The sequence below is a fragment of the Cuculus canorus genome, chromosome 3 (assembly GCF_017976375.1).
Source record: "Cuculus canorus isolate bCucCan1 chromosome 3, bCucCan1.pri, whole genome shotgun sequence".
Lineage (NCBI taxonomy): Eukaryota > Metazoa > Chordata > Aves > Cuculiformes > Cuculidae > Cuculus > Cuculus canorus.
Genome location: NC_071403.1, coordinates 18058301 through 18074627, shown reverse-complemented (window position 1 = coordinate 18074627; position 16327 = coordinate 18058301). Strand labels below are relative to the sequence as shown.

Sequence of the window (16327 nt, the reverse complement as noted above, 5' to 3'; positions counted from 1 at the left end):
GCAATACTTTGACTACACTTTTTACGAAAGCCTGCAGCACACTGCTTTCCAATGATACATGCAAAGGAAGAGTTTTGAGTGACTGAAAACTCTAGGAAGTCTAGCTTTTTGCACCTGGGCAGACACGTTAAGAAATTTTCTGCTTTGGCTCAGTACGTAGACCACATTCTTAATATCCTCTCTTAACCTTACTTGCTACCAGAAGAATAAAGCAAAAAAACAACAACAAACAATTCAAGAAAGCATGAAAAAGTTTATTAAGAAAATGTGTAGTATTTGAAAGTTTCTAAAGCAACTTGTTTCTTTTGTGTTCTTTTCCCCGTATCTCAAACACAGCAAACACTCTACAAGAAGCATAAGCAGTAGCATTCTGGATTCTTTCCTGCAGAGTCAGTGAATCTGGGGAGTTCGATACAGGACTGTCTATGTGGCATCCCCATTCTTTTGTTTCTTCTTCTCTTATTAATAAAGGTTTTCCCAGTGACTGGCCAAACAGTTGACAGACTTCTTGAGCTTTCCGCCTTGTGTTTCGAACAGCAGCAACGCATACCTGGCGGCTGAGAGGCAGAAAAAGCAGCACAATAACAAGCAGGCCAACTCACGTACAAGTATTCCCGTCAAGCACTTTTCTGAATACCTCAGCTTTTGTAACTGCATAGAGGCAAAGCACATCGCCTTCCCCGGGGAGTGATACTTTAGGAGTCTGAGGAGGGAGTGTGTGGAGAAAATGTCAAGTGTTCTCATCAGCTATGACCAAGTATTTCTAACACCTACATGCTGCAGGCACCCCTGGTGTGTGGTGCAGAGCTGGAGATCAACCCTTGCTCCAGGCATTTGGATGGCCGAGCTGTAGTGCCTGACAGCACCTATTTAACCTCAATGGCCTTACTTCTAGACTCCTGCAGAGATATCTTTGAGACAATACACTTCTGACATCTCCAGAACCAGTGAGCAGCAGCTGGTTGGCCAGGAATGCTTCTTTTCTTTAAAGAAGCAAACTCCAAACCACAACTAAGCTTCTCTCCAATGTCAATGGGAGAAGCAGGACTTTGAATAGTTAATGCCTAAAATGTCAAGACAGTGCTTCAAAGCAGCATGTTTCGATGCCGAGCAAGCATCGTAGATGGTTCTTTTCAGATCATGGCAGCAGCTAAGAGTAATGGAATTGGCAAGGGAACTTCAATTTATCAACATCTGGTAACACACTTGGACCTTCATGAATAAATACAAATTAAATGCAGACAGGCCGATGTAACCTAAGTTACATTTTGTAGACCTAATATTCACAATAGATTATACTACCAGTGGAAATCAGTGGGAAATTATGACATTCTGCTTTGCATAGGGACACTGTAGAAAGAACAAGCTGGAATCACATTAATTTATAAGTTACATTTAATACAAATACTGAAATCTTTCAACATAAATTTTAATAGGCATAAAGGAAACTATCTGCTCCCATTACAAACAGTATAAATTATGTATTCATAATAACTATTATGTAAGGCTGTAAAATTTGTGGCATGACAGAGAACTTACCGAAGAGTGTCTAGAGCTTCTGGTGTATGGTAGAAATGAGGTGGACTGATGGTAACAGAGGTTCCTAACTTTTCAATAAGTAGATTGCAAACTTTCTGCATTTTTCCAAAATCGCTGAATGTAATACAGACCTGAGAGTGAAAACAGATGTCACACAAGTAATTTTTTTCATTTCCCCTCTATGATTAAACACCTGTATTTAAATAAGTATAAAGCCGGATACATACAAACTAGCTAAACAAGCTAGTCCTGTATGTAACTTCAACATTTATTTACTTAGGACACTTTTATACAGCCCTATGGACTACCCTTAGGTTTTCAACAGAAAGAAGTCATAAAATGATTTGAGGATTAGGAAATGCTGTTTTGTGAGGAAGTAAGGTATTCTTGGTATGCAGACGATCTGAAGAATGAATGTGTTCTTTGGAACACATGACTAGCTGCATCCTGGTTCTTCTCTTTTTAGATTACTACATGTTAATTATGCCTAAGCCCAAGCAAAATGATGTGGAAAACATTGTGCAGGACGAAAACCACATTTTAGTTCCAAGCATTATGTTCAAGAAAGTTGAACTACGAGATTAAACTAAGCCTAGCCCAGTCCAGCTTGTAGTGGGCTCAAAGAGAACTGGACACTTCACGCTTGGATTAAAAAAAACCTAAAAAATCTAGTTGTCTCTTGCTCTGGCAATAAGAAGCATTAAATACAGATTAAATCAGGAATTCAGGGGCTTTTCCAAGCACTATGAAGAGGGCATCACTAAAGGCCCTGGATCCAGAGCCGTATAGTCTTCCTTGTTGGGAAGTGCCACCCAGGTCGTGACTTTCCAGGCAAAGAAAGCACAGTCACTATGATTAAAGCAACGATGCTGAGCTGCTACAACATTAAGGAATCAGAAAACCCAGGTTCCAAACTCTTTTTTTAGAAGAACCAAACCCTCATCTTCACTTTCCAGTACAGTACTCTCACCACCAAGCCAGGTTCACCTTCTCTCTTATCCCTGACTCTTTCCTTTCTTTTTGCACAGTAATACAGCTTTGACAGGAGTGGAAGATAAAAAGCTATGGTAAAGAAAATTCCACTGCCAGCTCCTGTGACATACAACCCTGTGTTTGCTGTAATCCATGCAGCAATCTATATGGTGAAGGTACATGGTACAGAAACTCAAGTTATGGCATATCAGTTGCCCTGCAGTAGCTTCCTGTGTGGATCCCATAGATTTACCTTATGGAAAATTAGATATTTCACAGAACTGACTCTCAGTGAGAGAGAAGTCTCCTTCATATACAGAGTAAGGTAAAAAAATTAATATTGACAATTATCACAAAGTAACTAATGCACACATCTTATTATCCTTGGTGTACTGAGTGCAGCACACATACCTCATTTTGGCTTGAATCCTTGCACTGGCTCAGCACTCTTCACACAACCGACCAAAGCTAGGCTTAGCACCTTAAAAACTGACTAAGATGGAGTGCCAGGGATATTCCATATCCTTCAAGAACAAAGGGTCACACCTGCTGTGCAAAACTGCACCAAGTCTGCATCTTCACCTCAGCTGCACACCCTTTATCTGTAACCTAGAGGCTAGATCACTTTCTGGAAGGTGCAGTATCAATTTGAACGAAGACTGAAGACAAGACTAAACCTAGATTTGTTTCTTCTGTGGGAGTTCTGGACGTATATAAAAAGCATATATCCTCTTGTGCTGTTTTGCCAGAAAACTGTCATGGCTGTATTTTGTGGAAAGTTGGATGTCTCACTATTAGACCGTGTCTGCCAGACTGCTATCAGTGTTTACAATGTCACTTCCCTAAAAAGGATTAAAAAAAATAGTCAAAAGAACTGTGGGTTTTACGCAAGAGATAAGTTGCTCAGATTGGGGCAGTTCTGGGCACCCGGGAACTCATTGTTAAAAAAGAAACATGTAAACAGGTACCCTCAGGGGTAGAACATAACTGAGCGATTAGCTGTTAATTTTGTTGTTTCCTCCCCCTAACAATCACAGTTTTCATTTAGAGCTAGATCAAATAAATTCCACTTACATTTACAGAGGATACCTGAGCATTAAAATGCAAAGCAGCATTTAAATGTCTTCCATTATAGTTAAGGTTTAAAAGTGTGAAAAAGTAATAAGAGGGTCTGCAAAACCATTATGGCCATTACAAAGTTTGGCTAAGGCTGTAAAGGACAAGAAGTTATGGTTTACAAGGAGGCAAGTATATTAAGAAATGCACAAACCCAACATAATCTTCATCCCATGAGAGCATCATGCAATAAATGAACTATTATGATTAAATTATTATAGGGCTTCATGACCTCATACATAACTTCATTCTTCTGCATACTTTCCTTTGTTATAACATTAGAATTTATCAGTCGAAAGCATGTCTTGAATTCTTAATTATACTTTAAAATAGCTATTTGTCTGGGAATTTCTTGTGTCTTCTGAAAACTCTTGCAGTAGACAAACGGTAAAAAGAGTTTAGAGACTGAAATAATATACTGATATTATGTATAACACAAATATAATGGCAAACTCTTTAGTAAAGCAACTGGAAGTTAATTCAAAATTCATTTATATTGCTAAATTATGCAAACACAGCGGTCAATGGAACTTCATTGGTTTATGAAGCTGCACTAATGAAACAAGTAAATATATAAAGGGTAAAGCAAGGAGAAACTAATCTCTGCTTAAAAAGGGACCATACTGCTGCTTAAGTGTACAGGGCAGCCAAAATCACAGCACTATGGCTAGATTTTTCAAGTTCTCACACCCAGGTCTTGGACAACCATACAACTTTAGATCAGCAATTACACTTGCCTAAAAACAAACATCTGTATCCATGTAATTTGCTTTCCACCTACAATCTTTGTTGTATAGAAACTAATAGCAGAAGAGAGATGACCAGTTAAGTTACCACTTAAGACTGAAATTGTAAGCCTATGCTTGTCTGTAGCCCAAATAATAATTCGATATAGTGTTACTAATCCTTAAGAATAGCTTATCTAAAAATCTTGGCAATTTAAGCTCTCATGATTGTAGGTGTCTAATTTATGAAGTTAAAGTCATTCAGAACATGACATTGATGCAAACCACTTAAGTATCTGAAAGCTCATTTTGAAATCCAAATTTTGTTCTCCTAATTCTCAATTATTTCTGGTTTTATTACTGTTATTTAGATGAGAATATGCCTTCAAGGAAGCAAACTGAACCCTGTTTCAGGGGATTGTAAATAACAGCTCTATAAAACAGCTATCATTTTATTGCAGACTTCCAGGTTCACTTCATAAGAAACAGTAAATTTGCTGGGTAGCGATTAATGTTTGATGCTCTCAAGATTCATTGACTGAAAATGCATCATTTCCCTCAGCTAATGTTTCCAGCACAGCATTTATTTCTTACTATAGCATGAACGTGCAAAAATATACTCCCCTGAGCTGCTTTTGAAGTAAATGGGATTAATCCCATAAGATGTAGCTTTCACATAGGACTTTTTACCTACAAAATTCCAAGTCAATTACCTAGAAAACAATAAGCTTTCCTTTATTGCAGCAAGCTGACGGCACAGTTGTGTAGAACAGACCAAAGTCCAGATGCTGTTCAGCTGTGGCTTAAACAGATCTGGGTTAGGGCCGTCATGTCACTGTTGTCCCCCATCCACTCTTGTCCTCTGCCTTGCATTGCCTGCAGTTCAGAGAACGAAAATAATGGGAAAAAATAAAAGCTAATGTGGAAAAATAAAAAAATGTTATTAAGTGGAGCAGCTTTCTGAACTGACCTATCACCTGCTAACCTAAGTACAACCCCTTGCAAAAAGTAGAGGGCAGGAAGGGTTGGGGTGAAGGAGAGTGCAGAATTGTGGGTTTGCTTACACAGCCACAGAATGACAACCTTAGAGCCCCAGAACCAAATATTCCCTGCTGTAGCATGGTGTAATATTGAAAAAGCCCACAATAATGTGAGAAGAAAATAATTCTTTTTATATTATGGTACCAGAAAATAGGTTTTGCACACCATAGAAGACTGCAGCTGAACTCTGCTTTAAACTGCAGTCCTTCAACAGTTCCTTCGGGCTACGCTGCCTTTACTGTAGGGAACATCCACTCCTCAGTATTTTCATTGGTCCTTGCTACATTTCTTATTCTTTTTTTTAGATTACTTTGGTTAGGTTGAATACATACCTCTGCTTCCATTTGGTAAGTATTTTCTACTCTGCTAAAATCCTCCGTTATAGTCATATTTTCTTCCTAAAGCAAAGCACAAGAATATAATCTTAAAAGACAGAAATTAAGCATTTGTTGGAAATGTACGTACATTGTGTCCTGTGAAAGTTGAACTGTTTTAGCTTATTACTTATGACTTAGCAACAGAAACTTGGAATTTTCCACGCAAATCTCGACATTATTAAAAGTAAATTATACAGTAGCTCTATAATGCAATTTTGCTGCTATTCACTCAAAGAAAACAATTAGGTTTTAAAAGTGACTGTTAGCTAGCAGCTGTGTGTATCAGTGGGTGACTGTAAATTCACCTGGTTCAAAAAGCTAACAGCTTCTTTTCAGAAAGTTAATACATGAAAAGTGCTTTTCAGACCCCTATTTTAAGATATTTTAACTGCAGTAGCTTGTCGTGACATGATCTGGACAATGACTGAGCACTGGTTATTCTGGCAGAACGGTAACCTTTAAAAGAGGCTATGTCACCACTGACACTTCTGTGTTAACAGCAACTATATTGTTCAACACACTGGCTGCACAGAGCAGTAGCAAATCCTGTAAGGCTTACAAACAAGATACTGAATTAAGATACCGAATAACTCCGGTTACATCGGAATAGTGGACCAACTTGCTAGCAGCCTAACAATCGCTCTTCTTTCACCCACATCCCTCTTTGGTAAAAAGTCTGGATGAACAATTTATTGTAAAATTACTACAACACACCAAAAAACGCAGTTTACAATTTAATTGTAAGGATAACTTTGCATTTAATACCTAGGAACCATAGGGAAACAGATACTAAGCCTTCCAATTGCTGAATAAGTTTTACTCATTAAATTTATTTGCATAGGAAAACAATATTTGCTTTCAGAGTTGACACATTTCAGAAGATGCTTTGTGTCACAATATTTCCTACAGAGGCTCAAATCTTCAAGTTTATAATGTAACATGCATGCGTAAGTTTATATAAATTTCATTTTTCCTTTTAAAATATCATACAGAAATGAAATCCGTAATTACCATTGCACAGCAGCCTACAAGAAAAAAATTCTGGATATTCAATGTTATGACTGAGTGTACCCTTAGCAAGTTTGTGGACAACATTAATCTGGAAGAAGTGTTGAGTTGCTGGAGGGCAGGGACGCTCTACAGAAGCATCTGAATAGGCTTGATAGATGGGCTGAGACCAGTGGGATGAGGTTTAACAAGGCCAAGTGCAGAGTCCTGGACTCAAGACACACGAACCCCATACAGCGCTACAGGCTTGGGGAAGAGTGGCTGGAAAGCTGCCTGGAGGAGAAAGATCGGGGGTATTTAAAATGTAGGTAGATGAAGTGCTTAGGGATATGATTTAGTAGTGGACAGGTACAGTTGGAGTTGATCTCAAAGGTGTTTTCCAACCTAATGATTCTGATTGGCAGTGCACAAATACAAGCACAAGAATCCTGGTTTTGGAAAATCTTTTCTAGTAAGTGCAAAGACCAGGGCTAGTTCATCACCAAAGACTGTAGTTCCCCTTTTACAGATAGTCACAAGTGATCAAGTCAGTCCAGCACTGACAGCTTATACAACTCATACTTTACAGAAAAAACTATGCTGCAGTAAAAAGTTGGAGTTAACACTGGAAAGGTGCATTTGTTTTCCCTTGTCCCTGCTCCTTAATCCTTCCTACAAGAGTTCTCTTATCTGAAGAACAGATTAGTCTTCTAATTTGGTTTTGCCCTCCGTAAGGTTCTAATGTATTTAAGGACAGTGCCATCCTGTGGCTCCAGGCACTATTGCAAGATCAATGCACTGAGTGAAAGATCATTTTGTGCCATCTATTATAAAATTGCCCTCATGCAAATTTTTATCCCATCAGATTTGACAGTAGTTGTATGTGTTATTGAAGATAAATGGCTGAAATAATCCCTGATGTCATAGCAAGGTGGCCTCCTGTGATACTGCTTCTGTTAGATACTATGTTCCTCTTTGGGAGTGCATTTGGACAAAGACATGGAAAAGAAAGGTAGGTGATAACAGAATTTTAAATTGGAATCAGGACTTCAACTTCATCCAAAGCAAAAGGCTTTTTTTCCTACTGCTTATGTGTACCGTTCATATTTTGGCTGAGGTACTATCCATTTGATTGCAACAGTCACAGGAAAAATAGTTTTCACTCTGACTTTGAGAAAGCTACACTTCTGATGTGCCAGGTATTCCAGACTTCTGGAAAAGCACTTGTCCATTTTCTAAATCTGGTCAAGATTCATAGTAGAAAAAATTAAATTACTATAACACTACTATATGTGATAATTACTCCAGAAGCCACTGAACAGTTCTTAACAGAATCTCACTTGCATTCTGCTAGTATGGCGTATCCTCTGAACAATTTATTCTTCAGAGGACTATTGCGTCCACCCTCATGACACTGTTGTTGTTTACAGAAATGACTGGTACTTTCCCAATATGAGAATAGGGAAAAAACTAAGTAGATAATCAGCGAAAGCACACTTCAAGGACACACAGCTATATAACAATACAGTATGAGAAAAGTCTACCAGCAGATAAAGTTTCTGTGTTCTGTTCCTGGTTACTGAGTTAACATAACTGTGAGACTGTCTTATGAAACACAAGACCAGTCTCAGTATGGGAAAACATCTGTAGTTTGGAAATGTACACTAACACACCACTGTAGTAACTACACTGACGTGTAGTTACAGACAAAAAATCTGGAGACACTTGGAAATGCCTCTTAAAATGTACGTTTGCACTAATGTACCAAATATAACTTTACATTGCGAAAAATAAAGATATTTAAAAACCCAAAGGCTTAGCTTCTTCCACCTGAACACAGCACTTTTGTTCTCAGTACAAAAGAAACAGTTAATGGGGATCTTGATGTGTGCTCTGTCTCCTGACAGTCATGTCCCAGATAGTTAAGGATGAGCACCCACAGTCAGCGCATACCCAGCACGGGTACCTGTCCTCCAGCTTCTCATCCCCTCACAGCTCTGTCTGCTCGGTTTGGCATTAGATGGACAGAACAACAACGGAAAAATCTAGAGTGAAGAAGTTTCTGCAGCTTAATGTCCATTCAAGAAATAACAGAAATACATAACAGTTATTTTAAGAAAGGTAGAAAGCAGATATGAACTCAGCAAATGTAAGGATACGTAGGGGGTATTTCTTAAAATACGTGGTAGTCTAAAACAGGTGATGTCTTATGCAGGTTTCTATTTTCTTGAAGGATATATTGAAATTGGAAGATTTTGTAACTGAGTAAACAAAACTTGAAAATCTTTTTTTTTTTCACTGACTGTTTGGACGTGTGCATCCATAACTGTGACTCCCAAATAACCAGTTCAAAATATGGAGAATGTTGCACATATATCCAAGGATATATCCCAGTACAGGGAAACTCTAAGCCAGAGCCTACCAGATATAGTTTTTGAGCTGGTTTATTTGTTTTGTCAAATAACAATCTGGCTAGTACAACAAATATATTACTGATGTTGTTTTTAAACAAGATGGTGAATGCCAGTAGTGGTGGTTAAAAAAACCCAAGTGTCATCCCCACCATCTTCCCCAAATAAATCAGAGGTGGGAAATATAAAATCAGTTTGCTGGTAGAGAAAGATTAAAAAACCTTACTTTGGAGCAGCTGGGCTGAGTAAGAGAGATTGGTTTCCCTATTGATTCTACTTTCCCTGCAGCCTTCAAAGCTGATTCTGTGCACTGAAGTGCTGCATATACTTACAGCACTCTATAAATAAATGCTACTATGTGCATCTACTTCCGATTAAAATCCTGTGTAAATATATATGGAAATTAGGTGCTGCCCCCAGGCATCCTCACAAGCTGCTAATGCAAGCTCCTGCTGCTGCAAAGGTTATGCACTTCTGATCTCAGACTTCCTACGGTAGCAATGAGGGTTAAGGAAATTGTTTTACAGATTAATTAAACATACATATATAGAATAGCCAGATGATATCTTAGATAAACTTGCAACAACTAGTACCATATGGAGATTGTGAAGAGATATTAATTTTACAGTGCTCTAGAATGGTATTAGCTACAAGTGATGTTAGCAAATGCAGTTAAGAACAAATTGCCAGCAGTGAGAATTGTTAGTAAAAAAGCTACAAGGCAAATAAAAGCTCCAGCAGTGGAGTGATTTAAAATTGGATGGAACAAAGCGCTAAAAATTATACCACAGGGAACTACTCTGAAAAAAACCCCAACTTCATGTTGTTTTTCTCAGAGTTCCCTAGAGCTAACGCTTTGCTAACACTGAGAAACCCACAACTTCAGCAGCATTTCACAGTCCCTGAAGGAAAGCAGAAAGAACTATCATCTCCATTCTGCAATGCATGGTAACTCTGAAACAGCAAAAGATTACGGTGAAATTATTATAAGACACTGAATGCTCAACTCTCACACTGTAAAAAAAAGTCCACTCTCCACCTAGGTTACATCACCACTCCTTACCTGTTCCCATTACACTTCTGCATCTGACTGCATACACCCAAATATAACCACTTGTGTGTCCAGGTCATACTTCATTTTTGCAGTTATTTTTTCTAGGCTGCAGTAGGGCATACAACCCCTCTAAAGCACACTGACCTATTTAACATTCTGCCTACTCCTTTGTATGCCATCCACCATATGCCGAATGCTCTGTGCTATCCTAGTTCAATCAAGCTCACGTCAAAACTGGAAGCTTTCAGGTTCAGCCTAAAGTAAATATCTGCAACTACCTTTTCTATTCCATCCACACTCTTGAGAAGCCATTTAATTGTAGCCAGAATGAAAAAATACCCCATGATCTGATAGCTTACCATGGCTGCGGGTACGAAGCACATAATTTTCTCTACTAACAAATACAAAAGCATGACAAGTTGCCTCGTCTTCCTCTGTTCCTCTGAAAACCCACCAGACTTTAAAATCCCATTAACTCACTTAATGGAAACTCAATAAATTCGGCCTGCAATCCCATACAAAAATGCACTGTTTTCAACCCAACAAGTCATTCTGATGGCAATGGAATTGTGCTTCCAGACATGCATAGGGGAAAAGTGGAGTAAGCAGGGTCACATATCTAGCCCACGGCAGCCTCCGAGTCTCCTTGCCATCTAGTCCCATAATAAGGTGCAAGATGATCTCCTAAATCAGGCGTTAAGCGGTCTTTTTACTGTCGTCTTTAACTTCATTTAGCTACTGTGATGCTGTCTCTTTTGCTGTAGTAAGTTTTAAAAGAAAACAGTAAATCCTAATTTTTGAGGGGGACTAGGGGGGAGCTGGAGTCCGCACTTCTCTTTAAACACAAGAAGCATCTGAGATGTGGGCATGCCATTTCACTGTAAGCATGTCACTGTTTAGGCCAAGTAACCTGCTCTCTTACTTGGCATTTACTAATATGGAATTTCCCTGTAACATCATGCAGCATCATTAAACCCTTCTGCAATTCTTTCCTTTTTTTACTACATTTAATAAGTTGTTGTTGATAACAAACTCTGCCATCTCCCTTTTCCCCAGTTCATTTGTGAATACCCCAAAAAGTCACAAATTTCCCAGGGAACTTCAACAGTAACTTTGAAAAGCAACCACTCATTTAATCAAAGATCCGCTTTGTTCTGGTTTTAGGAGTCCTAGGTGTGGAACACTGTCAAAAACTGTTTTACAAAATCCAAAACCACCAGCAGCACGATTGCTAGGACAAACACCACTCTCAATGGTGCATTTACAGCATGGACAAAGCTCTAAAGGCAAGACTATGTTTCTCTTGTTGTCATAAAACAACTTCCTGAGGCCAAAACCCCCTTATTATGGTAAAGGAACTTTTTAAGTCCACAAGTGACTTGTGTCACTTCAGCTACCTTGATCACGTCTCAAGTTTTTTCATACTTCTCTACTTATCTGAAACAAGAAAGTGGACAAAAGCTCTGCAGGCATTCATCACTAAGGTACAGTGATAAAGAAGCCAACACGTGTGTACAGTCTAAGTCACATCATTGTGTACCCACCCCTTCATTGTGTACCAATTTCACCTCTACTCACATGGGGAGGCTGCATTTCCTGAATGAATGATGAAACAGCGGAAGCAGGGCAGATTTCACACACATAACAAGCAACTGATACAGAAAGTTACTATTACAAAAAGTAGAATATTTTGACTTAAGTTAAAGTAAAGTTCATCCAAGTAACTGTCTTTTGAAAGTTAGACAGAATGTCCCTCCGCCAGCATGGTGTTTTATAGCATGCTTTTTCATAAAGTGTTCTTCCAGACACTGCTATGTCTTGTGTTCAGTATGATCTGTGTTGAGCAGCTGTGTCTTGGGCAGCTTGATCCAGTGGGAGGTGTTCCTGCCCATCGCAGGAAGGTTGGAACTGGATGATCTTTAAGGTCCCTTCCAACATAAACTATTCTATGATTCTATAAAGAAACAAAGAAACTTACACTTAATAGTTTAATTTAACCATTAAGGCAGGTACACTTTATACAGCGCCGGAGCAGACTTTGGATTTGTCCTCAGAGTGCTTCTACCAAACAGTGATTTCAGAGAACTTTATATATACAGAGGTGTTCTCATATTCATATTTCCCCTCCGTCCCCGAAGTGACAAGCACACTTTACACCCGGAACCTCATTGCATATCCAGGAGATATGAGATCAATCCCACCCAGAGTAGTTTAAGGTGTGGCCATATCTGTGTGGTCCCTCTGAACTACTGAGTAACAAGAAGATAAAGGTCATTATAGTTATCTTAATTGTTAATCTTGTTTTTTAACACATTGCAGTTGACATTCCATGTCACCACTTACCATTATCAATCACCATTCCAATAATCACCTCTGTTTGCAGTTTTCCCCTATCTCAAATGCAAGGTCAGGCAGAGCTGGACCCAAAACTCCAAATTAGCAAGAGATTTGACTATTGTGAAGTTCATAATCACATTTAAACTAGACCTTGAAAGTAACAGAATATGGATAAGATTTCTGGGAAAATTTATACACATGCCTGAGTGGGAAATATATTTTGTAGCCAGCTAGCGTGGTTGAAGGAGATTGCTCTCTCGCACTGTCCAGGCTGGATAAAAGACTTTCTAATACTCCAAAACAAGCCCAAAGAGTTGTGGTAAATGGAGTTAACTGCAACTGGAGACTGGTCACAAGTGGTGTCCCCTAGGGCTCAGTGCTGGGTCCAGTTCTGTTCAACATCTTTATCAATGACCTGGATGAAGGCATTGAATGTACCCACAGCAAGTTCTCACACAACACTAAGCTGGGAGGAAGTGTCACTCTGCTGGAGGGTAGGGAGGCTTTTCAAAGTGATCTCAACAGGCTGGACCAATGGGCTGAGACCAATGGCATTAGGTTTAACATGGCCAAATGCCAGGTCCTGCACTTAGGACACAACAACCCCGTGCAGTGCTATAGACTAGGGGACGAGTGGCTAGAAAGCTGCCTGGAGGAGAACGACCTGGCAGTGTTGGTTGACAGCGACTGAACATGATTCAGCAGTGTGCCCAGGTGGCCAAGACAGCCAATGGCATCTTTGCTCGTATCAGAAACAGCGTGACCAGCAGGTCCAGGGAGGTTATTTTGCCCCTGTACTCGGCACTGGTGAGGCCACACCTCGAATCCTGTGTTCAGGTCTGGCCCCTCACTACAAGAAGGCTCTGGAGCGTGTCCAGAGAAGACCAACGAAGCTGGTGAGGGGGCTGGAGAACAAGTCTTATGAGGAGCGGCTGAGAGAGCTGGGGTTGTTTAGCCTGGAGAAGAGGAGGCTGAGGGGAGGCTCTCTACAAGTACCTGAAAGGAGGTTGTAGAGAGAAGGGTGCTGGCCACCCGGCCTCAGGGCACGAACGCCATCCACTCCGTTCCCGCGCTCACCGTGACGCCGCGGAGCCGCGCGCGGTGCGCGATGAACTCGAGCCGCCGAGTGACGCTGCTCCGCGCCGCCTCCGCCGCCTCCTTCCGGCTGCCCAGGCGCACCGACACCCGCGCGCGGTCCGGCCCGGCGCTCAGCTCCGCGCTGCCGCTTACACGCACCTCCCGCCCGGGCGGCGGCACCGGGGACCCGCCGCGTTCCACCAAGGCCCGCTCAGGGCCGAGCTCGGCGAACACGCGGGCGGGGGGAGGCGCCATGGCGGCGCCACGTGACCCCGGAGCGAGCGTCCCTCCCGCTGCGTCCGTTGTTCCCCCCCCCCCGCCCACACACCCCGAACCACGTGACCTCGGAGCGAGCGTCCCTCGCGACGGGGCGCTGTCCCGCGGACTGCGATGGGTCGGGGGCGGCGAATAGAGTTGTGAGGGACACTCGTTCTCTGGTAGAATGTTGAAAACGACAAAGTCTTCGAGGCAAAGACAATGGTGTTTTTATTTTACAGTTCAGGGCTGCATCGGGTGCCCTTCTACAAAAAGGCATGACATAGAATCACCTAATCATATAATCATCGAATCACTGGATGATAGAATCCTAGGTTGGAAAAGACCTCTTGGATCATCGAGTCCAAACATTCCTATCTGCCACTAAACCATGTTCCTGAGCACCTCTGTTTTGTGGAATCAAACCTTGTAACCCAAAATGAGTTATCAAGCAGTATGTTTATTTCCAGCGCTGGGGTGCAAGGGGTTCTCCTCCTCACTTGCACACCCTATAGTGTAACAAGCAGCTACTTATAGTGTAAAGACATGCATAGGTATAAGCGCCTACTACATATTCATACCCTTTCCCTGCTTTGTATTATAATTAGTTCTGGAAAGTTCGCTCCAGTCTTGCGCCTGCGTAGTGCCTTCTGATGGTCATGGGCCGGGGTCTTAGGGATGAAGTAGGAAGTCTTCCTCAGGATGAATATATTCCTTTTTGAACTTTGCGCAGACTCAGTCTCCTCTGGCTGTTTTCAAAGTCCTGAACCAAATGCAGCAGCTTTCTGCGTTCCAATGCCAACTTATCAGTAAACTGTTGCTAGCTGGCTCCTTCATTATCAACTTCCAAGGTCTTCAAGGCGAACAATGCCAAGCTCTAACGAACACTCCCAACCCCCCTTGTCTGCTTTTGCTCATCACCTTGTCCACCCATTCCTTAAACACCTCCAGGGTTGGGGACTCCACCACCTCCCTGTGCAGCCTCTGCCAGTGCCCAGTGACACTTTTGGTGAGAATTTTTTTCCTGTTATACAGTGTGAACCTCCCCTGGGGAGCTTGAGGCCATTCCCCCTTGTCCTGTCCCCTGTCACTTGGGAGAAGAGCCCAGCTCCCTACTCTCTACGACCTCCTTTCAGGCAGTTGTAGAGAGCAATAAGGTCTCCCCTCAACCTCCTCTTCTCCAGGCTAAACAACCCCAGTTCCCTCAGTTGCTCCTTGTAAGACTTGTTCTCCAGCCCCTTCACCAGCTTTGTTGCTCTTCTCTGGACACGCTCCAGAGCCTCAACATCCTTCTTGTAGTGAGGGGCCCAGAATTGCACACACTATTTGAGGTGCGGTCTCACCAGTGCCGAGTACAGGGGCATTCACCTCCCTGGACCTGCTGGCCACACTGTTTTAGTTTAGTTTAGTTTTAGACAAAGGACCGTGTAAATCCTCAAAGAATGTTCATTCCTTTTTTGGATTATCCAGCCATGTCTGGAGACTCCCATCAGCCTGCAGCAGCTGCATTTTGCAACTAAGCTTATTAATAAATTCTTGCAGCCCTACAACAGGTTATCTATTGACTTAAAGCATCTACATCTTACAAGACAGATTTATATGACGAGATAATTAAACATACAAACCAGCTGCAGCAAAACTTATCAATAAATTCTCACAAATTCTCTAAAGCTTGTTTTGGAGTGTTAGAAAGCGAGTGTCCTTTATCAGCTTCGACAGCACATGGGAGTGATCTCCATCAATCACAAGAGCTAGTTGCAAAATGTATTTCCCGCACACTCGCATGTGTATAAATTTTCCCAGAAATCTTATGCATATTCTGTTACTTTCCAAGGTCTAATTTTAATGTTATTATGAACTTCACAACAGTCAAAACTCTTGCTAATTTGGAGCTGTCGCCAGCTCTGCCCGACCTTGCATTGGAAAGAGGGAGAGACTGCAAGCAGAGGTGATCACGGAAGACACCTCTGCTCAGCACAGATCATCCTTCACACAAGGCATTATCATCATCAAAGAATGAACAGAGTCTGGGAAAATACTGTCTGAAAGAAAATGTGCTGTCAGAGGGACGTTCTGTCTAACTTTCAAAAAGTACAATTACTTAGATGAAACTAAGTCTACTTTAGCTTAAATAAAAAAGATTCCACTTTTGGTAATAGTAACTACTGCTCATGTGACTGCTGTGACAGTTATCGAAGCCGGACCCTCAGGCTGCTGCAGAAGGGGGTTGAAGCAGGTGGTGTCATAGAATCATAGAATGGTGTTGGTTGGAAGGGACCTAAAGCCCATCCAGTTCCAACCCCCTGTCAAGGTCAGGGACACGTCCCACCAGACCAGGTTGCTCAAAGCCCCATCCAGCCTGGCCTTGAACACCTCAAGGGAGGGGGCATCCACAGCTTCCCTGGGCAACCTGTGCCAGTGCCTCACCGCTTTCAG

The 16327-nt window shown here is 41.5% G+C and overlaps 1 protein-coding gene across 1 annotated transcript; it reads right to left on the bottom strand.

The window, feature by feature from the left end:
* Positions 1 to 252: 252 nt before the first annotated feature.
* On the bottom strand, positions 253 to 13942 carry IRAK1BP1 (interleukin 1 receptor associated kinase 1 binding protein 1). The gene is made up of 4 exons (XM_054063301.1): positions 13637 to 13942; positions 5726 to 5791; positions 1540 to 1670; positions 253 to 557 (listed from the first exon to the last, which is right to left on the bottom strand). Exons 1-4 carry the CDS (start codon positions 13889 to 13891, stop codon positions 287 to 289), a joined length of 723 nt encoding a protein of 240 aa, XP_053919276.1. The 5' UTR covers positions 13892 to 13942; the 3' UTR covers positions 253 to 286.
* Between the last annotated feature and the right edge of the window lie 2385 nt (positions 13943 to 16327).